Source organism: Prionailurus bengalensis, chromosome B1, assembly GCF_016509475.1.
Source record: "Prionailurus bengalensis isolate Pbe53 chromosome B1, Fcat_Pben_1.1_paternal_pri, whole genome shotgun sequence".
Taxonomy (NCBI): domain Eukaryota; kingdom Metazoa; phylum Chordata; class Mammalia; order Carnivora; family Felidae; genus Prionailurus; species Prionailurus bengalensis.
Window position 1 is genome coordinate 16,266,667 of NC_057344.1, and position 25,208 is coordinate 16,291,874.

A 25,208-nucleotide genomic window follows, 5' to 3' on the forward strand; every position below is an offset into this window, starting at 1 on the left:
GATAATGGGGCGGGGTCAGCAGCTTTTCCTCAGTAAATTCTATTGGTTGAGTCATCCGTATTCTATAGACACTCTGAAGTCTTTCACTGTGTTCCTCGCGGAGGTTTCGAACTCTCCAGGTATCCTTCCGTAGCGTCCTTTGAAACGAGTCCTCCCGTACCCGAGGCAACGCGCCACAATAAACACCTGCGGCCACCGTCTGCACCCGCGCCGCGGGGAGCGTGCCGAGGCGCTTCGCAGCGAGGCCTCGCGCGGGAAGCGCTTGCGCGGGGAGGCTCGTGGCCCCCGCCGCTCCTGCCGCTGAGTCAACCCGGACGGGAGCTCAGACGCCCTGGTCCCGGTTGTCGGACCGGTGCTCTGCTGAGAGGTGACTTGGTCCTGTGGGCCGCCGGGTGTTGTGCTTTAGATATCTACCTCCTTTGAGCCTGTTTCCCTACTGGGAAATCACTTTCCTGTCGCCTCAGCCAGAGGTTTTCCGCCCCTCCTTCACCGCCCCTCCCCCCGCTCCGGAGAGACCTTGCCAGGTTCCACTTGTGTTAGTCTTCACCGTGTACTTGTCTGCTCAGATTGTAAGCTCCCTGGGGTCAGGATCCACGCCTTTTAAAATGTTTTCCTAGCTTCTATCAGCGAGCTTTACCCAGAGGAGGCGTCTGCAAAGTGTCTGTTAAGTGAATGAACGATTTTGTAAATGTCGCCCAAGAAGAGTTTAGAGGAAAAATAGAAGGCGAGAGCTTTTTTTCCCCTTTTCCTTTCCTCCCTTCCGTGGCTCACTTTGTTGTGTGGCAGACGCTGCGCAGACGGTGGAAATACTGTCGTAAGGGAGAACCAAGCTGCCCGCGGTGCCTGCCTTCCAGTAGGCAACAGTTTCGTGGGGGAAAAGGCAGCTGCTAATTACAGGATCGGTACACGGTGAACGGAACGTGATAACCCGTTAGACAGGCTGCTATGGCAGGGGGAGTTAAAGAAGGGATGAATGAGCTACACAATCTGAAAGATCAGTGTTAATTGGGGGAAATAAAGGGTGGGCACAGTGAAGCACTTGCATGAAGGGAAACAGCACGTGCCATGGTCCTGTGGCTGGAGAGACCCTTACCTGAGAACTGGAAGAAGACAAATGGAGCCCAGGTGCCAGGGAATGGGGTTCCTATGGTGTCAGATGTGGGTGATAGTGGACTTTGGGGGGTCACGTAAAGGATCTGAGTCCCTGTAACAGCACAGGAAGCCCTTGTGGTTGGGCAGTGGGATGGAGCTTTGAAACAGGCTGCAAATGGAAGTAGTATATCCCAGCTGACTGACGTTTACTTTTTATTTATTTACTTTTTTAATGTTTATTTTTGAGAGAGAGGGAGAGGCAGAGAGAAAGGGAAACGCAGAAACTGATGCAGGCTCCAGGCTTTGAGCTGTCAGCACAGAGCCTGACTCCGGGCTCTAACCCACCAACCATGAGATGATGACCTGAGCTGAAGTCAGGTGCTTAACTGACTGAGCCACGCAGGCGCCCCCGCCTCTCCCCCCCAACCCCATTTACTTTAAAAATATACCTGATGAGAGGAAGAAGTGGAATGGGGCGGGGGGGGGGGGGGGGGGGGGGAAGGAAGCATTTCTTCTTATGCTGTAGTTTTTTTTTTTTTTAAGTTTATTTATTTTGAGAGTGTGCATGGGGGAGGGGTGAGAGAGGGAGAGAGAGAATCCCAAGCAGATTCCTGGCTATTAGGATGGAGCCAGATTGAACTCATAAACTGTGAGAGCATGACCTGAGCCGAAATCAAGAGTCCCATGCCCAACCCACTGGCCCACCCAAGCACCCCCTAAAGCTTTAGTTTAAATGGAATCTTTGCTTGCCCCTTGATATTACATGTTAGTAAAGATTCATGCTCAGAGGAGCGACAGTTCCAAATAGGCACACCTGTTTAGAGTCACTGAAATTCAAGGCAAAAGGTAATTACCTTGAATTATAAACTGGGAAGCATAAGCCAATGCTTGTTTTAGTCACTAAATGTGTGCCCAGTACCTAGATCTGCTTGGTACTTAAAAAAATCCTCTGATGAAATGGAGGCAAATCTTCCTTAGCTCTTTCTTTCTAGAACATGTGTAATTAAAAAACAGAATCTAGGGGCGCCTGGGTGGCGCAGTCGGTTAAGCGTCCGACTTCAGCCAGGTCACGATCTCGCGGTCCGGGAGTTCGAGCCCCGCGTCGGGCTCTGGGCTGATGGCTCAGAGCCTGGAGCCTGCTTCCGATTCTGTCTCCCTCTCTCTCTGCCCCTCCCCCGTTCATGCTCTGTCTCGCTCTGTCCCAAAAATAAATAAACGTTGAAAAAAAAAATTAAAAAAAAAAAAAACAACAGAATCTAAACATTTGTTTAATGTGATATTTCAAAAGAAAGGGGTGCCTAGGTGGCTTATTCGGTTAAGCGTCTGACTTCGGCTCAGGTCATGATCTCATGGCTCATGAGTTCTGCTGTTAGTGCAGAGCCTGCTTTGTATCCATTCTCTCCCTCTCACTCTCTGCCCCTCCCACACCTGTGCTCTTTCTCTCTCTCAAAAATAAACACTAAAAAAAAAAAAAAAAAAAGGGAAATTCACAGTTGCAGTATGCTCTTTAACAAATACCCTTAATTCATTGTGGATTTTTGTTTGTCGTGTTGTTCTTTATTTTAATCTTGCCTAGACAATGATCCTTTCCCACCCATCCCCTTTGTGAACTAATTTTGCCAGGGACACATTTCTTGTATTCATTTAAACTTGAAGAAACTGAAGAACTGTAGGATGTAACACATAGTAATTGTGTGTGTTGTGCATTCTGAAAATCTGTTGTGATTTCCATATGAGCGACAATGCAGTATGTTTAAATCATTTGATCTAAACTGAGAGTGTCCCGCCTTATATAATTATGACTTTTATTTATTTATTTATTTATTTATTTATTTATTTATTTATTTATTTTTTCAACGTTTTTTCTATTTATTTTTGGGACAGAGAGAGACAGAGCATGAACGGGGGAGGGGCAGAGAGAGAGGGAGACACAGAATCGGAAACAGGCTCCAGGCTCGGAGCCATCAGCCCAGAGCCCATGCGGGGCTCGAACTCACGGACCTCGAGATCGTGACCTGGCTGAAGGCGGACGCTTAACCGACTGCGCCACCCAGGCGCCCCAACGTTTATTTATTTTTGAGACAGAGAGAGACAGAGCATGAACGGGGGAGGGGCAGAGAGAGAGGGAGACACAGAATCGGAAGCAGGCTCCAGGCTCCGAGCCATCAGCCCAGAGCCCCGCGGGGCTCGAACTCACGGACCGCGTGATCGTGACCTGGCTGAAGTCGGACGCTTAACCGACTGCGCCACCCAGGCGCCCCATATAATTATGATTTTTAAATCTACTTGGAACTTCTCAAAAGCAGGATGTATCTGCAGTGTTTATACCACACTACACAGTGACGATTTTATCATTTACCACAGACGAACGGCAGTGCAACAGATGCTGTCATATACATTTCTTTGTAATGTGTGGATACTTTACCCGGAGAATCTTGGGGAGGGTTCGTGGTGCTAATTTGGAGGGCCATTGCTCCCCTCCAGCCCCACAAAGTAGATTCTTTCCCTATGTCATTTGGGACCGTTGTTTTATAGTGAATGCCCACTCTCAGACTGGAAGTAAATTGGACTGAAACTTAGCAATCACCTTTTTCCTAAACCTTTTCCCTGTATTTTTCAATGCAAGGTAGGATTTTGCTATAAACGAAATAGCTGCAAGGAACCTCTTGAGGTCGCCAGTATAGATAGCACCGCCGCAAGCAGCAGCCATGCCGGCAGAAGGAGGGAAGACGGATATGGAGAGGATTGGCCTCTTCAGTGAGATGGAGTATGTTACTGTTGGTGATAAATATGTGTCCTCATTTAATCATAAGTATATCTGGTTTTCTTTACAGCCTAACAGTGGGTGTTCTATAGGAAATTTTGGATTTAATATTTGGGTTAAATGATATTTTTAATGCTCTATATTTTAAAGCATTAAGTTTTTTTTTTTTTTTATTTTGAGAGAGAGAATGAGAATGAGAATCCACTGACGAACTGTGAGATCCTCACCTGAGCCAAAATGAAGAGTCAGATGCTTAAACCACTGAGTCACCGAGGCTCCCCTTAAAGCATTAACTTTAAAGCCGAATAAATTTATGAAATTTCAGTACAGTTAAGAGAGAACTTAGTTTCGAAAGAGCAGGAAGCTTCTTTCGTTGGGATACCCTACTTTCTTACATTCTCTTCATAGATAATTTCACTTCTTTCCGAAGGTGCATGGCAGTTTTCTCTCAGAATATTTTGCTCAGATGGGACACTGCTATGCAAGCAGCATTTACGTTTGCATCCCAAAAGGCCATCCATGATTACTTTCTTGAAGAATGAAATGCTATGTGAATAGCTGAGGGAGTTTTAGAAGAGTCATAAATAATAAAAAGAGCTAAAGTAAATAAACATTTTATATGTCTTAGTTAAATTTCTGGCTATTCAATGACTTCTTTGTTACAATTAGAATACACTGACATGAAACATCTCCAAGATATATTGTTAAATAAACAAAAAAATCAAGGTGCAGAATAGTTTATTATATAGCATGCTAAGCATTAAAAATGGAAAAGGATATATATAAAATATTCATCGGGACATGCCTAAACATTCTCTGGAAAACAAATATCACGAATTCCCTTGGGAGAGGAAGTGGGTGGCCGAGTGTGGAGGAAAATTTATTGTAAAAACATTTATATTACTGAATTTGGAACCATGTGAATATACTACCTTTTCAAAAATTTAAGTTAAAAAAATCAGTGATACAAATTCATATTTAAATAACTAGTTGCTTTAAGGATTGTTCGCACTTCAAAAAAGTTTTCACATTGGTGAAGGACTTCCCAAATTGAGCTCTTCTAGATCTAAGTTATAATAGAAGTTCTACATATTTATAAAAACAATGTTTTAAAAATTGGCCACTAGTACTACATTGTATAAATATAACACATTTATTTATCTGCTTTCCTGTTGGTGGACATTTGAGTTGTTTCCTGTATTTGAATATTATGAATGAAACTGCTATGAACATTCCGGTTCATACCTTTTAGTGGATATAGACACTTATATGTCTTGAGTATATATCTAGGAGGGGAATTGCCTCATTTTGATTATGGAACACCATTCCCTTCAACCTAAACACACACACACACACACACACACACACACACACACTCATATCCATGTACTTACTGATGATCTCACATGGTGTTTCCTAATATATAGAGGGGGAAGCATTAGATTAGATGATTGTTAGGGTCTCTCCCAGCTCTAAAAGTCAGAGTCTATAACCAAGACCTTGATCTAATTATTAAAATATCGTGATGGAAACCTCTTAGGTCTTATTGTCAATGTGGTCTATAATGTAGAGCTTTCAGTGAGCATTTTGAGACAGCATTTTAGAGCTCAAAACTCAAAATTAGAGTTGGCCCAAATCAAAGTTTGAAACTTTTCTCAGTTGCTTTTCATGTTCTTTAATTATTAGTGAGCTCAAAATGATGATATTCCTAATTTATTTTTAAAGGACCCTTTAATGATGCTGCAAGCAAAAATAAACAGATGCTACCTGGGGGATCCAAAGCAATGTCAAATCTCCAGGCAGGTTATTTTGATCCCCATTTTGTAAGGATATTTGAAGGTGAAGGCTATGTAAATCTGAATCAAGTGAGGAGACGGCATATGATGGAAGAAGCCAAAAAAAAACCTAGGCAAAGCCTTCCTCCCTAGTAATGGAGATAAAAAGCCGTAAGTGTTTGGGGGAAAAGTCATAAATTCATTTCCTGCACCTTTCTCTCCTCTAGCCCAAATTAAGTATTTTTCTAGAGGACTTACTTAAAAGTATGATTGATTTTTTTTAGAGTATGATTTTTAGGATGAGCTTATCTCAGGTGGAGACAGTTATATTGGATGATATAAGTTGACGGGTAGTTTTAGTTAAGTAGATCCTCATCTCAGTAAATTTATGCTTATGACACTGCTATTAGTTTATATAATAAAAGCCAGATAAATAATGCAAATAAATTTGTTTGAAAATCTTGAAAAAACTGCCTTGGGTCATCATTATCTGTGTCCTTCACTATTTTTTATGCTTTGCAAAATTTTTTTAGAAAGTATAAATAAAAATTGTAAAATTTGGTGAAGCCTTTTTTTTGATAAAAAGTAATTTATCAAGACATGCTATTTAAAAACAATTGTAAAGGTAATGCATGGACTTAAACAATATTTTAGTTGTGACAGTTGTCAATGTGAAGTTTCATTTTTTTATCTTTAAACCATTGAACAAAGAAAATCATATAATCTGTTATATCATATTATTTGGCTGAGCTTTATAATAAGATGCTAATGCACACTCTATAATGTTGACTGTCTCTGTAGAATTTATGAAAGATGAGGATTGGTTGAAGGCCAATTTTGTGCTTGTGCTATTTTTTTGAGGTTAGTAAAACTGCAATTTTCTGAATTAATGGAAACTATTTTCACTTCCTAAAGATTGTGAAATTTTGTTTATGTGGAACATTTAAGATAAGCATAAAAAATTAAAAACATCTCATCTCAAAATTTGTGACTTTGAAAAATGGGTGAAATAAGACAAAACTAAAAAAAAAATGGTTGCTTTTTTCTTGCCAGTGTTGGGCAAGTCAGTTCCATTACATATATTTTGCTCCTTTTTCAGTCATTTTTTGTGAATTGTGGTCAAATATGTATAACACAAAATTTGCTGTTTTAATTTGCTCCGTTTTTTAAAAACTGTATTTAAGATGTGGGTTAGGAACCTACTATGGCACAATAGGCGGTCCGGTGCCATTCTTCAGCACACAGTTGAAACCCAGAGACAAGTATGAGGTACCTGGAAAGAATTTATACACAAACCCGGGAAAGAAAGGAACAGGATATGGGTAAGATACTTTTCATGGTCTCATATAATTTGTTTTGAAGTTAAATAAAATTTAAAATTTCTGAATCATGAAGTCACTATTACTTAATTTTTTCTTCCTTAGCTATGCAAATATTACCATAGGTAAACAGTTTTCACACTCTGCTGATTTCTACGATGCACCCAAACTAAATTTTAAGGTAAAATAATCTAATTTTAACTTTCTTCAATCTTTCTCTTAGTTGAAGTCGAGAATTCATTTGTGATCTAATTATGGATTGCTTTATTTTATCTATATTTGTGTTACCAGGGCAATGGTAGACCGATATCTATGAATTGTGATAATTTTACATTTCGATACTAGATTTCCATATCTCACTGTAGATCTTCTCAGCTCTTCCCAGGATGAGCTTTTATCTCTTGCTAATTTACTACATCTACCTTATATCTCTCTAAACTAGCTGTGAGACCTTTCTTACTTGGCCTAATCAGCTATACCTATTTTTGAGTAGAGGAGTCATGTCCTAACCCTTAGGACACCACCACACCCTAATATGTTGTGCCCAAGACAGTAGTGGTGGTACTTTTGGCCTAATTAAGCCATTCTGGTAAATGAGTGGAATGCAGGAGTGATGGGAGGTAAGAAGGTGGAAGGTAGAGAATGGATGAACACCTACAGAAGAGAGAGTGATAGGATGAGAAGAGAGTGCTCACTGTACTAAACCACAGAAATAAAAGCTAAATGTACTGGTATATGCTTCTACACTCATTTTATATCATATTCGACTTAGAACGAAACAGTCACTTGTATGCAGAATGCCTACATGAGAATGAGTAGAGGAACCCTTGTAAATATTGGGACACTGTCAACATAATTTAACAATTTCCATATAACAAAAAAGCTGGTATTGATGAAAAGTCAGGTTTGGACATTAAACAACAGAAATTAAATAGCAAGCATTTTATTAGTTTTTGTTTTAGGCCTGAAGTCTTCCAACAATTATGCTGTGGTGACTTTAAGCAGCAGTGGGGCTACGAGATAGAAGGATAGTGGCCATTTTTAGTGTGTCCAAACTCAAGCAAAGTTTTCTATTAAATTGGGCAGAAATCTTGGTCATTTAATAAGCATCTTAGTTTCTGTGTGTGGATTATTAGAAAATTAGTGTATAAACTGCTTTTCATCTGTAGGAATAATAATACTACATGATATAAACATATACAAGGCAATTTTATCAGTGGCTCAGTAATGAGTCTTTTATCCTAAATTTTATGTGGTAAGATACTTTTCTCTCCTTATTGTAAAGTTCTTTTTTTATATTCAGAACTTATTATTTATAAGTCAGTTATTTTATATCCCTGGACTTTCTAAAATTAATTCTGAAAATAATTTTAAAAATGCATTCTTGCTTTTTCTTTTAATTTTTTTTTTTTAATGTTTATTTATTTTTGAGACAGCATGAACGGGGAGGGTCAGAGAGAGAGGGAGACACAGAATCGGAAACAGGCTCCAGGCTCCGAGCCATCAGCCCAGAGCCTGACGCGGGGCTCGAACTCACAGACCACGAGATCGTGACCTGGCTGATGTCGGACGCTTAACCGACTGCGCCACCCAGGCGCCCCAGCTTTTTCTTTTAGAATTTAATTTTTAATTTTAATTTAATTTTTTATTTTTTTAAATATGAAATTTATTGTCAAATTGGTTTCCATACAACACCCAGTGCTCATCCCAACAGGTTCCCTTCTCAATGCCCATCACCCACTTTCCCCTCCCTCCCACCCCCCATCAACCCTCAGTTTATTCTCAGTTTTTAAGTCTCTTATGGTTTGACTCCCTCCCTCTCTAACTTTTGTTTTTTCCCCCTTCCCCTCCCCCATGGTCTTCTGTTACGTTTCTCAGGATCCACATGAGAGTGAAAACATGGTATCTGTCTTTGTATGACTTTATTTCACTTAGCGTAACATTCCAGTTCCATCCATGTTGCTACAAAAGGCCATATTTCATTCTTTCTCATTGCCAAGTAGTATTCCATTGTGTATATAAACCACAATTTCTTTATCCATTCATCAGTTGATGGACATTTGGGCTCTTTCCATAATTTGGCTATTGTTGAAAGTGCTGCTGTAAACATTGGGGTACAAGTGCCCCTATGCATCAGCACTCCTGTATCGCTTGGGTAAATTCCTAGCAGTGCTATTGCTGGATCATAGGGTAGGTCTATTTTTAATTTTCTGAGGAACCTCCACACTGCTTTCCAGAGCGGCTGCACCAGTTTGCATTCCCACCAACAGTGCAAGAGGGTTCCCGTTTCTCCACATCCTCTTCAGTATCTCTAGTCTCCTGATTTGTTCATTTTGGCCACTCTGACTGGTGTGAGGTGATATCTCAGTGTGGTTTTGATTTGTAGTTCCTTGATGAGGAGTGATGTTGAGCATCTTTTCATGTGCCTGTTGGCCATCCGGATGTCTTCTTTAGAGAAGTGTCTATTCATGTTTTCTGCCCATTTTTTCACTGGATTATTTGTTTTTTGGGTGTGGAGTTTGGTGAGTTCTTTATAGATTTTGGATACTAGCCCTTTGTCTGATACGTCATTCGCAAATATCTTTTCCCATTCCGTCAGTTGCCTTTTAGTTTTGTTTAGTATTAAAACTTTTTTTTTTGATGTTTTATTTTTGAGAGAGAGAGAGAGAGAGAGAGAGAGAGAGAGAGAGAGGGAGGGAGAGAGAACAATCAAGGGAGGGGCAGAGAGAGAGGGAGACACAGAATCCGAAGCAGGCTCCTTTTGGCTTGAATTTGTGAACTGTGAGATCATGACCTGAGCTTAGCTGACTGAGCCCCCAGGGACCCCTTCGTTTAGAATCTTAAAGAGATTACTCCACTGCATTCTTGCTTGATTGTTTCTGACAAGAGATTCCTTGTCATGTTGATTTTTGTTCTTCTCTATGAACTGTCTTTTTCTCTCTGGTTACTTTTAAGATCTCTTTATCACTCATTGAGCAATTTGATTATGATATGCCTTGGTCAGGTTTTCATCTTGCTTCTTGTGCTTGGGGTTTATTCAGCTTCTTGGATCTGTGGGTTTATAGTTTTCATCAAATTTGGAATGTTTTCAGCTATTATTTCTTCAGTTATTTTTTTTCTGTCCTTCCATCTTTCTTTCCCCTCTCCTTCAGGGACTCCTAGTACATATGCATTAGATCTTTTGAAATTGTCTCACAGTTTACCAGTGCTTTGTTTGCTTTTTTTTTCTTTTTAATTCTCTTTTTCCCTTCTCTGTATGTCAATTTGAATTGTTTCTTTTCCTATGTCCTCAAGGTCACTAATCTATTGTAACTACAGTGTCTAATCTGCAATATCCTGTGTATTTCTAATCTCACACATTGTACTTTTGCTCTCCAGAAGTTCTGTTTGAGTGTTTTATAGCTTATGTGTTTCTGTGTGGCTTTACGAGCATATACGGTTTAATTACTGTTTCAGTTTCCTTCTCTACTAATTCTAACATCTGTGTTCTTGGTTGATTTTGAATTGTTAGTTTTTCTTCTTGGTACAGGTCATATTTTCCTGCTTTGCATGGTTAGTGATTTTTGACTTAATGTTAGGCACTTTGTCATTTACTTTGTTGAGTGCTGTATATTTTTGTATTCTTATAAAAATTCTTGGGCTTTGTTCTGGAATACAGTAAAATGATTTGGAAACAGTTTGATTTTTTTCAGGTCTTGCTTGGTTTCAGATTTGTTAGGTGGGACAGGAGCAATGCTCAGTCTAGGACTAATTACTCTGTACTACGGGGGCCACCCCTTTCTATGTGCTCTACCCAGTGCCCTGGGACTCATGTTTTCCAGCAGAACTGATGGAACCAGAACTCTTGCCAGCTCTGTGATAAGAGCCAGACACTGTTACTTTTAGTCTTCTTAAGTGGTTCTTTTTTTGGCTTTGAGTAGTTTCCTCATATATGTGCTGATTTATACTACACTGAATGCTCTAGGGCAGGGGTTGGTAAAACAAACACAGTATTCTAGCAAAACGTGACCATACTCTAGCCAAAGGTGTTCTTTAAAGCCTTTCCTCATGATAACCTGCATCAGAATCACCTGCGGTGACTAAAATGATAGATTTTTAGGCCATATAGTAGACCAAGAGGATCTAGAAATCTCTGAGAGAAGAGCTTGGTATTTTATATAACTTATCAAGAGATTCCTATGAGAACTAAAATTTGAGAAACACTGCCCAAAAAGATAAATGGAATGGTTAAAATTATCATTACCACTGTGATATGGAAGAGGGGAGAGATGATCAGCAAGAAGGGGTAAAATTTCTATGAGCTGGAGAAAGGACGAGGGCAAGCAAAAACAAAGAAAAAGATAAAAGAGTGAAAAATCCTGAAAGTGTTACAGTAGCATTCTTGGTAATGCAAGTTTGTCTTCCCTGGATTAACTATCTATTTTAGATTTCATTTATCAAACATTTTCAATTGTTTGTGGAATGACAAAATACCAGATTTCATATTTGAAAAAAGTGAAAAAAGATACGTATTAATATTCACGTTAGTTGCCTCTTCAAATCTATATTTCATAGCATGAAATTTTTTTCTACTTTATTAACAGAAATTTTTGTAAGTATTGTCCCATAGAGAAGATTGCAAAATGGAAGGGAAAAAATGACCTCTGTTTTGCTTGAATACGAGGTAGTTAATATAAAAATGTTATAAAGAGTAAGTATTCCTCATTTTTAGAAGTAAAAACTGACAGTTATTTAGGGCCCACCACATGCCAGGTACTTTACACACTTAATTGCATTTAATCTATACAACAGCATTGGGTGTGTGGAGGGAGAGATTATATCATCTAAAGTTGAAGAAAATGTAGCACTAACAGGGTAAGTAAATTTCCCAGAGTCCCTGAGAAATGCTAAAAACCACGAAGGAGTTGTGATTTGAACAACAAAATCCTTTTTCTTTACTGCATCATATCACCCAGATAATTAATTTAGATTTCTTTAGGTGATAAATAGATCTCTGTACTTGAAATAAATTTATATCTAAAGAGAGCAATCATACTTGTACCTGTTCATAAGTGAGGCATATCTTTTGTATCATAGAAACAGAACATAACAAAGGAATGTTTTAAAGAAGTGAACCCAGCAATATAGATACAAAAAATCTACATGCTTATATTAAAATTTAAAAGAAAATTTGACTGTTACTTCTAATTTGAATAATTTATGTCCTACAATTTCAAACACTCTGGTTTACAGAAGGAGAATGAAGAACACCATCTTTTAGTTAAAGGAACACCTTTCAAATCAAATCTTTACCCAAGGGAATATTTTGACACGAATCCTTATTTGTTTGAGAAAGCTTTACCACCAATTAAAAAAACAGAGAAGAAAGAATTACTTGCACAGCCCTTTAAACCTTCTTCTCCTGGTAAAAAGGTAAGTTAAAAATTTTAGAATGAAAAAATATTAAGCGTTATAAAGATCTGTTGCCTCTTTATGTCAAGTCATTTTGTTACCCATGTGTAAATAATGAGCTTTTATTATTCACACTCTTATTGAATCACGGTTATAATTGTGAAACCTCTTTTAACAAAATTAGGAAAAGTCACAAAGCATGGCTAGTATAGGGAATAATGAGTTCTTGCAATGAAATAATCATTAATTATTTCAAAGGCATTTGAATTTATAATGGATTTTCCAAGTACCTCTCTAGATTTTAGGTATAATTTTTCACAAAACCATGAAAATCCAGACCATCTTTCAAGTTTTGAAATTGTTGTTAAAATGAACTATCTCCTACTCTGTTGGTGTTTACAAGTATGAATAAAAATACAAATGCTTCTTTGGTTTATAAACCTTAGTTTATACTTTGTTTTGTCTTTTATGTATCACCTGTTGATTTTCCCTGCTGATTTTCTATTAGGATATTTGTCTTTTTCATATTGGTTTGTAAGATCGTTTCATATATTGAGGATATTCTTTTGTCATTGTGTTGAAAATAATTTTTTTGGCTTGTTCAATCTTTGACTTTTGTTATGGTATTTTGTGCTATTCAGAAGTTTAATAATTTGATGTAGTCAAATTTATCAGTTGTGCTAAGTTTGGTGACATTCTCAGAATCACTTTCCTCACCACCAGTATTAGAAAAATATACATTCTTGATTTCTTCTATTAGTTTTTTCCTTTTTATTTAAATATTCATTTGAAATATATTTTGAAATGAAGAGCAAGGTAAAGATTCAGCTTTTATCTTTTCAAAATCCAATTTTGAAATTAGGAGGACCCTTTGGGGAGGAGGATATGCTCTAGATCTTGATTGCAGTCATGGTTTCTAGGGTAATACACTGTCAAAACTCATAGAACTGTAAACTTTAAATGGGTGCAGTTTATTGTACATGAATTAGACTTAAAAACTGATTTTTTTAAAAAAAAGCTGGTTCCTAGCATCACTGATGGAATAATTTTCAATAGCACTGCTTTGAAATGGCATCCTTATCAAATCAAAATTAGCATTTCCATTTTATTTGATGTTTATTTCTTGTATTTGAAAAAATTTTGTTTAACATTTATTCATTTTTGAGAGTGAGAGAGAGCATGAGCAGGGGAGGGGCAGAGAGAAAGGGAGACACAGAATCTGAAGCAGGCTCCAGGCTCCAAGCCGTCCGCACAGAGCCCGATGTGGAGCTTGAACTCACAGACCACGAGATCATGACCTGAGCTGAAGTCGGACGCTCAACTGACTGAGCCCCCTAGGTGCCCCAATTTGATGTTTATTTCTTCCTGTATGAAACTACTTTTAATTACCATTGTATTTTAATTTGGGGTGGTCTAGTTTCTATCTTGTTACTCTTTAAAAAAATTACATTGGCTATCCTCCCATATTCTCTAGAACTTTGAAGTTATTGTCTAAAGTGCTGGGGGGAAAAAGACTTTGGTATTTTGCTAAAAAGTTAAATCTTTAGATTTTTGGATGTCTTAGTTTGCTTGCTCGTTCTTGCACTCATTAATTAATTAATTAATTAATTAAAAGTTTATTTATTTTGAAAGAGAGAAAGAATCCCAAGCAGGCTCTATACTGACGTTGCGCTTCATCTCCTGAACCGTGAGATCATGACCTAAGCTGAAGTCACAAATTGTACACTTAACCGACTCAGCCACCCACACACCCCTCAGCATATTTATGATTTGAGTCTTCTGATCTAGAAACAAACTGCTTATTAAAACCTTTATTTCCCTTGTAGAATTCTAAATTTTGCTTCATACAGGTTTATATGTTTTATGTTTTGTTCCTATTTATTTTAAGGCTCTTGTCAACAATTTTTTTTCCTATCATATATTCCCTTATGTAATTTGTCTTTATCAAAATATTTGATAATTGGCCACTTCATTAAGTTTTCTTATGTTCTAATGGGTATTATGTTGATTCTCTTTAGGTTTTCAGATATGTGATTATGTTATCTGCAAATAATTTTGCCCAATCCTTTCCAGTATTTGTAGCTTTTAAGTCATGTTCATGTCTAGTTGGTTAGCATAGCAATAGTTGCCATCATTTGCCTTAATCTTGAATTTACTGAATTAGTTGAATTTAGTGTTTCATTTTTATAGATGCCAAAAACAGGAATAAATTAGGAATGTATATAGAATGGTATTGAATATTTTGGTGTAATCTATTTAGACCATCTTTTGTTTCTTTCTTTGACTTGTTATAAGGTGAATGATGATAAATTTCTTAGAATGAATTCCACTTGGCTATGTTGTATTTAAGTATAATACTTTATCTTGGGCGCCTGGGTGGCGCAGTCGGTTAAGCGTCCGACTTCAGCCAGGTCACGATCTCGAGGTCCGTGAGTTCGAGCCCCGCGTCAGGCTCTGGGCTGATGGCTCAGAGCCTGGAGCCTGTTTCCGATTCTGTGTCTCCCTCTCTCTCTGCCCCTCCCCCATTCATGCTCTGTCTCTCTCTGTCCCAAAAATAAATAAACGTTGAAAAAAAAAAATTAAAAAAAAAAAAACTTTATCTTATTTATTAATATTTTAAGTATTTTTTGCATCAATAATTTTAAGTGTAACTGGTCTAATTTTTTTTTTTTGTATGCTTTGTTTTATCTTGGTGTAAGTAGGTGTTAGCATCTTAAAATAATCAGGGAGATTTTTTTCTTTTTCTGTGTTTTGTAACAATTCAGGTAGCACCACAAATAACTGTTCCTTACAGGCTTGAAAGAATTCTCATGGAAAATGTTCTGGGCTTAATTTCTTCTATGGTGCCTTATCTGATTTGTATCTCTTCTGAGTCGATTTGACATTTATATTTTCTTTGAAAATAATTTCATTTATGTTTTCAAATTTATTAACATAGAGGTTTACAAAAATGTTATTTTATATTTTTGGTTATTCCATATATGTCCACTCCTTTCTCAATCCTAATTATAATGTAGATTTATCTATTTATTTTGTAAGGCATCATCTGGTGGTTTGGTTTATTTATTTACCATGTATATTTTTCCTTTTCTTTTTTCTTTTTTTTACTTAATTTTTCTTAACTTTTATTTATTTTTGGGAGGGGGTGGGGGAAATGGCAGAGAGAGAGGGAGACACAGAATCTGAAGCAGGCTCCAGGCTCTGAGCTGTCAGCACAGAGCCTGACATGGAGCCTGAACTCATTCAAACTCACAAACCCTGAGATTATGACCTGAGCCAAAGTTGGATGCTTAACTGACTGAGCCACCCAGGTGCCCCTATATTTTTCTATTTTTAATTAGTTCATTTTGCTTTACCTTTATTAATGAACTTATTTGACTTAAATTTCCTTATTATTTATTGCTCTTCAAAAGAATCTGTGTCCTCTACCTGGAAAACTTGAAATATTACAATTATATCTTTTAATTGAATTAAATATTTATGTATATTTGGCATAGATATTGTAAGATAATGGATGCCTATTTAAATTGGTTATGATGGAGGCGCCTGAGTGGCTCAGTCGGTTAAGCGTCCGACTTCAGCTCAGGTCACGATCTCGAGGTCCGTGAGCTCGAGCCCCGCGTCGGGCTCTGGGCTGATGGCTCAGAGCCTGGAGCCTGCTTCCAATTCTGTGTCTCCCTCTCTCTCTGCCCCTCCCCCGTTCATGCTCTCTCTCTGTCTCAAAAATAAATAAACATTAAAAAAATAAATAAATAAATTGGTTATGATGATTCTATAGAGTTTTCTTGGTAACTATGTATAAATATTAAAATTGTGGTAAATCAGCTTAAAAAGTCAAAGCAAATATTTGTTTCGTGTACAGGTCAAAAAATAATTTTGACTAACTCCTTAATAGATCTAAGAAAAGTATAAAGTAGGTCATGTTTTCCTCTCACCTTCTGTTTCTATGTGCTACTCCTTATTTTTAAAAATTTTTATTTTTTGTATCTTTTTCATAATTGACCAATATTTAATGAACTCATGTCAGCCTCCCTGTTGAACGAACCTTATCCTTGACTTTCTCTTCTGAGCATGCTCTGGTTCTGAGCCCCAACTCCTTTCTGTATCAAAATATACGTGACTTAGGTCTTATTCCCTCGGTAATAAACTCACCCCTTAACCAGATGACAGCTTGATCTGGTGAACTCTCACTAAGATATTAATATTTGGGGCTTCTGGGTGGCTCAGTTGGTTAAGCATCCAACTCTTGACTTTAGACTCAGGTCATGATCTCACAGTCTGCCTTGGATTCTCTCTCTCTCTGCTCCTACCCTGCTCACGTCCACCCCCTCTCTCAAAATAAATAAATAAGCTTAAAATTAATAGACAAATATTAATGCTTGACAATGGTTTAGAATATTACCTTCCCATAAATATTTGCATTTTAATAGAGGACTTTTGAAAACTACAATGTCTTGCCCCCATAAAATTGGTGGCAGGGAGACTGCTGGTGTTTGAACAGTATAGGCATACTTAGTTTTATTGTGCTTTGCTTTATTATGCTTCGTACATACTGTGTTTTTTTTACAAGTTAAAGGTTTGTGGAAATCTGTGTTGAGCAACGTGATTGACACCATTTTTCCGACAGTAATCGCTCACTTTGTGTCTCTGTGTCACGTTTTAGTACTTCTTCCGTTATTTCAAACTTTATTATTATTATATTTGTTATGGTGATCTGTGATCGGTGATCTTTGCTGTTACTATTGTAACTGCATGGAGGGGTGCTATGAATGCCACCTGTGTAAGACAGCGAACTTAATTAATGCACGTTGTGTGTTCTTACTGCCCTGCCGACTGGCTATTCCCTCATCTCTCTCCCTCTCCTTGGGCCTCCGTCTTCCCTGAGACACAACAGTATTTAGATGATGCCAGTTAATAACCCTACAATAGCCTCTAAGTGTTCACATGAAAGGAAGAGTTGCATGTCTCACTTTAAATAAAAAACTAGAAATGATTAAACTCCATGAGGAAGTCATGTCAAAAGCTGAGACAGACTAAAAACTAGGCATCTTGTGCCAAGCAGTTACCCAAGTTGTGAACACAAAGGAAAAGTTCTTCAAAGAAATTAAAAGTGCTCCTCCAGTGAATACGTACATGATAAGAAAGCAAAACAGACTTCTTGCTGATGAGGAAAGTTTTGGTGATAGAAGATCTGGATGGAAGATCAAGCCAGCCACAAGATGTCCTTATGCAAAGCCTAATACAGAGCAAGGCCCTAACTCTTCAATTCTGTGAAGGCTGAGAGAGGGAAAAAAGCTGGAGAAGAAAAGTTTGAAGCTAGCTGAGGTTGGTCCACTAAGTTGCAATCTCCATAACATAAAAGTATAAGGCAAAGCAACAAATGCTGATGTAGAAGTTGCAGCAAGTTACCCAGAAGATCTAGCTAAGGTAATTAATGAAGGTGGCTATGCTAAACAACAGATTTTTAATGTAGATTAAATAATCCTTTATTGGAAGAAGATACCATCTAGGACTTTCATAGCTAGAGAGGAGAAACCAATGCTTGGCTTCAAAGCTACAAAGGACAGGCTGGCTCTCTTTTTAGAGGCTAATGTAGCTGGTGACTTTAAGTTGAAGCCAGTGCTCATTTACCATTCCCCAAATCCTTGGTCCCTTAAGAATTATGGTAGGGGTGCCAGGGTGGCTCAGCCAGTTGAGTGTCTGACTCTTGATTTTGGCTCAGGTCATGATCTCATAGTCATGAGATCCAGCACCATGTCAGGCTCTGTGCTTGAGATTCACTCTTTCCATTTCTCTCTGCCCCTCCCCTCCAAAACAAATAATCATTTGATTAAAAAAAGGATTATGATAAATCTCTGTGCTATAAACAACAAATCCTGGGTGACAGCACATCTGTTTATGAAATGGTTTACTGAATATTTTAAGCCTGCTGTTGAGATCTGCTCAGAAAAAAAAAAAAAAAAAAAGATTCCTTTCAAAATAGTACTGTTTATTGACAGTGCGTCTGGTCACCCAAGAGCTCTGATGGCAATAATGTTGTTTTCATGCTTGTTAACACATCTATTTGGTAGCCCATCGATCGTGGAATAATTTCAACTTCAAGTCTTATTATTTAAGAAATACATATCATAAAGCTCTAGCTGCCATAGATAGTGACTCCTCTGATGGATCTGGGCAGAGTAAATTGGAAACCTTCTGGAAAGGATTCATATTCTAGATGCCATTAAGAACATCTGCAGTTCATGGCAAGAGGTCAAAATATCAACATTAATGGGTGTTTGGAAGTTGATTCCAAACTCCATGGATGACTTGGAGGCACTCAATACTCCAATGGAGGAAGTAACTGCAGATGTGGTGGAAATAGCAAGAGAACTAGAATCACAAGTAGGGCCTGAAGATGGGACTGAGCTGCTGTAATCTCATGATAAAAGTTTGATGGAGGAGGAGTTGCTTCTTATGTCTGAGAAATGAAAGTGGTTTCTTGAGATGGAATCTACTCCTGATGAAGATACTATGAAGATTGTTAAATGACAATGGATTTGAAATATCATATGAACCTGGTTGATATAACAACAGCAGGGTTTGAGAAGATAGACTCCAATGTGCAAGAAGTTCTGCTGTGGAAAATGTTATCAAACTGATTGCATGCTACAGGGAAATCATTCATGAAAGGAAGAGTCAATCAGCATGGTAAACTTCATTGTCTTATTTTAAGAAATTGCCACAGCCACCCCAACCTTCAGCCACCACCAGGTCAGTCAGCAACTATTAACATCAAGGCAAGAACTTCCACCAGCAAGAATATTCTCATTGACTGAAAGCTCAAATGATATTTAGCATATTTTTAGCAATAAAACATTTTAAAATTAAGGTATGTACATTGTTTTTTTAGGCACAATGCTATTGCACTCTTAACAGACTATAGCACTGTATAAATATAACTTTTATATGTAGTGGGAAACCAAAAAATTCATTTGACTTGGTTTTTTGTGATATTCATTTTATTGCAATTGTCTGGAACTGAACTCACAATATCTCTGAGGTATGTCTGTATAGACAACTTTAAATGTAAAACCAACTCCATAGTGCACAAATATGTATGAACTTCTTCAAAATCTAATTTTGTTAGAAGCATTTTACAAAACTACATTAAATTGTCTCATTTTTATTTGTAGGCTGGTGGAATGAAGGCAGGAACATTTGATCCTTACCCTTCACATTCTGCTGACCCTTATGTGGTTAAATTGGCAAGCCAGACTTCCAGCAAAGGTGCTAAGATTTTCTATCCACCAAGTGGACCAAAGAGCAGACCAACTAAAAGTATAATGACTTTGAATGTCAAAAGGTAGTAATATGTTACACTTAGACTATAAACCAAGAAAAATTGTTTTTGACTTTTAGATTCCTTCAAAATAATATCTTTTATTTATATGTACTTCAAATAATGACAGATCTGGATGTCTTTGGAAATCTCAGCTCCTTTTATATAGAAGCTCTCCCTTAGAAGTTCTTTCCCATCATCTAAAATTTTCTATTGAAAAGCTTAATTTGTTCTGTTCATAATTTTTATTTTTATTTATTTTTTAATTTATTTTTCTTTTCTATATTTTATTTATTTTTTATAATTTACATCCAAGTTAGCACATGGTGCAATAATGATTTCAGGAGTAGACTCCTTAATGCCCCTTACCCATTTAGCCCATCCCCCCTCCCACACCCCCTCCAGTAACCCTCTGTTTGTTCTCCATATTTATGAGTCTCTTCTGTTTTGTCCCCATCCCTGTTTTTATACTGTTTTTGTTTCCCTTCCCTTATGTTCATCTGTTTTGCCTCTTAAAGTCCTCATATGAGTGAAGTCATATGATATTTGTCTTTCTCTAATTTCACTTAGCATAATACCCTCTAGTTCCATCCACGTAGTTGCAAATGTCAAGATTTCATTCTTTTTGATTGCCGAGTAATACTCCATTGTGTGTATATACCACCATATATATTCATTCATTCATCCATTAATGGACATTTGGGCTCTTTCCATACTTTGGCTGTCATTGATAGTGCTGCTGTAAACATTGGGGTGCACATGTCCCTTCAAAACACCATACTTGTATCTTTTGGATAAATACCTAGTAGTGCAATTGCTGGGTCGTAGGCTAGTTTTGTTTTTAATTTTTTGAGGAACTTCCATACTGTTTTCCAGAGTGGCTGCACCAGTTTGCATTCCCACCAGCAGGGCAAAAGAGATCCTCTTTCTCCTCATCTTTGCCACTATCTGTTGTTGCTTGAGTTGTTAATGTTAGCCATTCTTTTTTTTTAAATTTTTTTTAATGTTTGAGAGTGTGCGTGCACGTGCGCGCGCGCACGCGCACACGCACACACACACACACACACACACACACACACACACACGAGCGAGTGGGGGAGGGATAGAGAGAGATGGAGACACAGAATCCGAACAGGCTTCAGGCTCTGAGCTGTCAGCAGAGAGCCTGATGTGAGGCTCAAACTCAAGAACCATGAGATCATGACCTGAGCTGAAGGCAGATGCTTAACTGACTGAGCCACCCAGTTGCCCCAGGGATGTCCACTCTCACCACTGTTATTCAACAAAGTACTGGAAGTCTTAGCTAGTGGTGGGTCTTTCATATAATGGCTTTCATGATCTTGAGGTAGGATCCTTCTGTCCCTACTTTCTTGAGGGTTTTTATCAAGAAACGATGCTGTAATTTGTCAAATGCTTTCTCTGCATCTATTGAGAGGATCATGTGGTTTGTGTCCTTTCTTTTATTGTTGTGATGAATCACATTGATTGTTTTGCAGATATTGAATCAGCCCTGCATTCCAGGTATACATCCCACTTGGTTGTGGTGAATAATTTTTTTAATGTATTGTTGGATCTTGTTGGCTAGTATCTTGTTGAGGATTTTTGCGTCCATGTGCATCAGGGAAATTGGAGTATAGTTCTCCTTTTTAGTGGGGTCTTTGTCTGGTTTTGGAATGAAGGTAATGCTGGATTCATAGAAAGGGTTTGGAAGTTTTCCTTCCATTTCTATTTTTTGGAGCAGCTTCAAGAGAAAAGGTGTTAACTCTTCTTTAAATGTTTGATACAATTCCCCTGGAATCTGTTAATAATTTTTAAAGCAAATCTATAGCACCTTACTATGCGTTGCTTGAGACTGTTTACATATTTATTGTTGAGTTAGCAGTACATGTTAACATTGTTTCTCAAAGGGAGTTTTTGATCCTTGTTAAATTATTATCTCTTTGTGGCTTCCAGGCTCTCAGTAATTGTGAGGAATTTTAATTATGCTTAAGACTTCTCTCTAAGTTTGAAATGATCTTTTATGAAATCTTCTAGGAAATATTTTGGTTAGTTAAAAATGCTATTAACATCACATTATAATACCTCGAATGAAATATATTATTAAAGTATCTTAAAAGTTCAGTTTTATCCAGGTTTTGTGCACTCTTAACACTGAAAAGAAGTTGTCAGGAGTTCAGAATATAAATTAGGAAGGGACAATCCATCATTGTCTTTTGGTGTGTGTGCAAGATCATGAATAAATGGAAGAATTCATTTGATTACCTTTCCATTTATTCATCGAAAAAGTTTTAATGCCAAATAAGCTAATTTACATATTTCTAACTTCAGTGTAATCATATAATGGATTAAATAAAGGACACCAAATTCACCTTCTTTTATAAAAACCTCTCAGTACATCTGTAACACTTGTGGACGGGGATTATAATGCCAGTCTTATGATCCTATCCCCAAAATAAGACTGCCCATCATTATTTATATAATTTAACTCTTGGCTACAGGCATAATATTCTATGGGGGCTAGTTGGTGGAAATTGAAATATGTGGAGTCTTTATTTCATGTCCTTTGATCTTCATCCTTCATCAAGTCACCTATCTATTAGTACTCTGTTCAACTTGATTTATGTAATATAGAACAGAGAGTAAAATTACAATTTTCTTTATGACACTCACCCTCAAATAGCTGAGATTCTTTTGGGAAGCAAGGGGAAGTTTCAGGTTCTTTGTGTGTTCTTTTCTATCCAGAGAACAGAATTGAGAAAGTTCTACAATATATATGTTTGGAGTAGAGAAAAGAAAAGAACAGCTGATTGTTTTTTTGGAAACTCTGTTTATCTTCTGTTTAGTAATTTTGAATTTATTGAAACTCTTTCTTTTTATATTATCACAAGTATTATCCTAAGTCAAATTTTAGATTTTTTTACCCTAATTTTAAAACTAATAAACCTCTGGGTGGTATTTAAAATTGGTCCCATTAAACAATTTTCCTTATTTATTTATTTATTTATTTATTTACTGACTGACTGGCAGAGAGGGCAAGCAGGGGATGGGCAGAGAGACAGGGGGAGAGAGAATGCCAAGTAGGCTCCGCACTATTGGTGGGAAGCCCAAAATGGGCCACAAACTCACAAGCTGAACCATGAGATCATGACTTGAGCCAAAATCAAGACTCAGATACTTAACCGACTGAGCCATCTAGGTGCCCTCCCAATTTTTTCCTTCTTGAATTACATTTTAAGTGAAACTGTTTAATTTGGTGAGAGAGTTTGGTTTTGGACTAATTTATTACAAAACCTTTTTACGAGAATACACAGATACATTACCTGCACCTATAAAATTAAATGTGCATTTATTTTCCAATTTTAGGGCACTAAATACGAAGAACTACAAGACTGCTTCAGTACAGTCCTGTTAGCATCTGGAAGACAAATAGCTTTCCAGGTCCTGACTACGAGTAATTCATTATCAAGTGCTAATTATTTGAGAATAACATAAGATATGGAACAGGTGTCTCAGGCATTTAAGATATTTAAGCCTGCAACTCTAATATTCTTCCTTGTTTTAGTACTATTTCTTAATGAATAAATAGTATTTGTTAATAATTTAGTATGTGATTGCTGATCTTTGCTTATATCTTTCTCAGGAGAATATGATGCTTACACATTTTATAAAATCATGAACTGTAGTCTTATCATTTGAAAACTTCTAATGTTAAAAAATTGCAAGCTTGGAGAGCAGGTGTGGAAGTTGGGGCTGGAGGGGTAGAAAGTGCACATTAAATTCTTACTTTGTGGTTCTTGGGGGTCTTTGAAAATTGGATTGATAGCTTATCCAAGTGTCCTAGCCAATATACTGCATATATTCATGTATGCACATTTTAAGTCAGGCAAATGTCTTCATTTATGTGGTCCTCATACCTTCTATTTATGGTCTTTGTAAAGCTTCATATTAGTCAATGGCAGCCCCAGGATGAGTTGGAGGTAGGGAGAATGGGGAATGCCCTTTTAGTTGAGTATCTTACACAAGTACAAATTACAAGATGGATGAAATTTGTCTTTGGTGTTCCTCTCACGTGCATCTATAGCTGTCCAAAGCTGCCTCTTCCAGAACACCCCCTCTTGATCTTAACCTCTTGGTCCCGATTATCTCTTTTTCACTCACCCTACCACTGTAGAAAATACCTGTTGTTCTTAAAAGATATGATTTAAATACATTACTGTAATTCATGGTCAGGTCTTTATCAACAGCCCTTATTCAATTGGGGGTGGTAGTCATAGTCTTTAAAAAGGGAAATTTATAATATCTATTAATGTAATATATCGGGGAAGTTATTTTTTTAAAAATTTTTTAACGTTTATTTATTTTTGAGAGAGAGAGAGAGTGTGTGAGCCGAGAAGGCGGGGGGAGAGAGGGAGACAGAATCTGAAGCAGGTTCTGGGCTCTGAGCTGTCAGCACACAGCCAAACACAGGACTCAAACCCATGAATGGTGAGATCATGACCTGAGCTGAAGTCTGGAGCTTAACCTACTGAGCCACCCAGGCGCCCTGGGGAAGTTATTTTTGATCCATGGTGATTTCCTTAGTACTTGTCCCTTTGCCATCCAAGTCTTCTCAGAGCTGGAAATCAGAATGTATAAAGGCTGCAATACTCTTCTTTTTAACCCCCCACTTTTTTTTTAAGTTGGAGACTATTTTAAAGGGATTGTAGATGGTACAGAGAATTTTTACTATTGTAAAATCTATACACCGTATAGATTTTCACATCTCAAACTATTTACATTTTTCTAAAAGAGTGTTTAAAAATCTTTATTTCCTACCCAAAGGACAGTGTGGAATGAACATCTTAAAGACATTATCAAGGGTATAATGTGACCCAAAGGGAATACATTTGCCTTTAGGAATAGTTTTACAAGTTACGCATAATTGAATAAAAGTCATGTATACTGATAAATGTTACCAAATAAACCTTATGAATATATGTATTCTTTTGAGATATGAGGTTTATATTTTCAGGTTTTATTAAAATCTAAATAGATGCTTATTTTCACCTGTGCCTTTGTTAGCTATAATTAATTTTTTTAATGTGCCTCTAATAGCAATGCACACTTCGTATACTATTGATAGATGGGAATGCTCATCTAATGCGTTATTGAGGGTGTAAGAAGCAGTATGACAATTGGCAGAGCTTATTTAGACTTTACATAAATGCATTGTATCCCTTTACAGAAAAGCAAATGCAGAAACCAGTAACAGGAATAGTGAGGCATGTAGAAAAACTAAGATTTTTGAAATGATGAGTGACAGGAACACACACACATGTATACACATTTGATTTAAGGGGTATAAACTATGATGTCCACTGATTGTTTTGTTACAACTTATTGCCTCTTAATGTTGAAGATACAATAATACAACATTAGGTAGTTTCTTGTGAAACAACTTTTTTCTTTGGACTCCGACATGAAGAGTTACAAGGTAGTGGGCACTGACATTTTATCTCTTGACGACTCAGGCATCTAGTTATCTTCCCTCCTGTGATGATGCCTGT

At 37.3% G+C, this 25,208-nt stretch overlaps 1 protein-coding gene across 1 annotated transcript; it reads left to right on the forward strand.

Moving 5' to 3' along the window:
- The first annotated feature begins 18 nt into the window (after positions 1-18).
- CB1H4orf47 (chromosome B1 C4orf47 homolog) lies at positions 19-23,265 on the forward strand. The gene is given in 9 exon segments (XM_043558764.1): positions 19-119; positions 3,713-3,900; positions 5,582-5,751; positions 5,753-5,802; positions 6,816-6,953; positions 7,056-7,131; positions 12,183-12,362; positions 19,517-19,686; positions 23,026-23,265. Coding segments are annotated over 8 exon segments (933 nt in total). The 5' UTR covers positions 19-119; positions 3,713-3,800; the 3' UTR covers positions 23,075-23,265.
- The last annotated feature ends 1,943 nt before the right edge of the window (positions 23,266-25,208 follow it).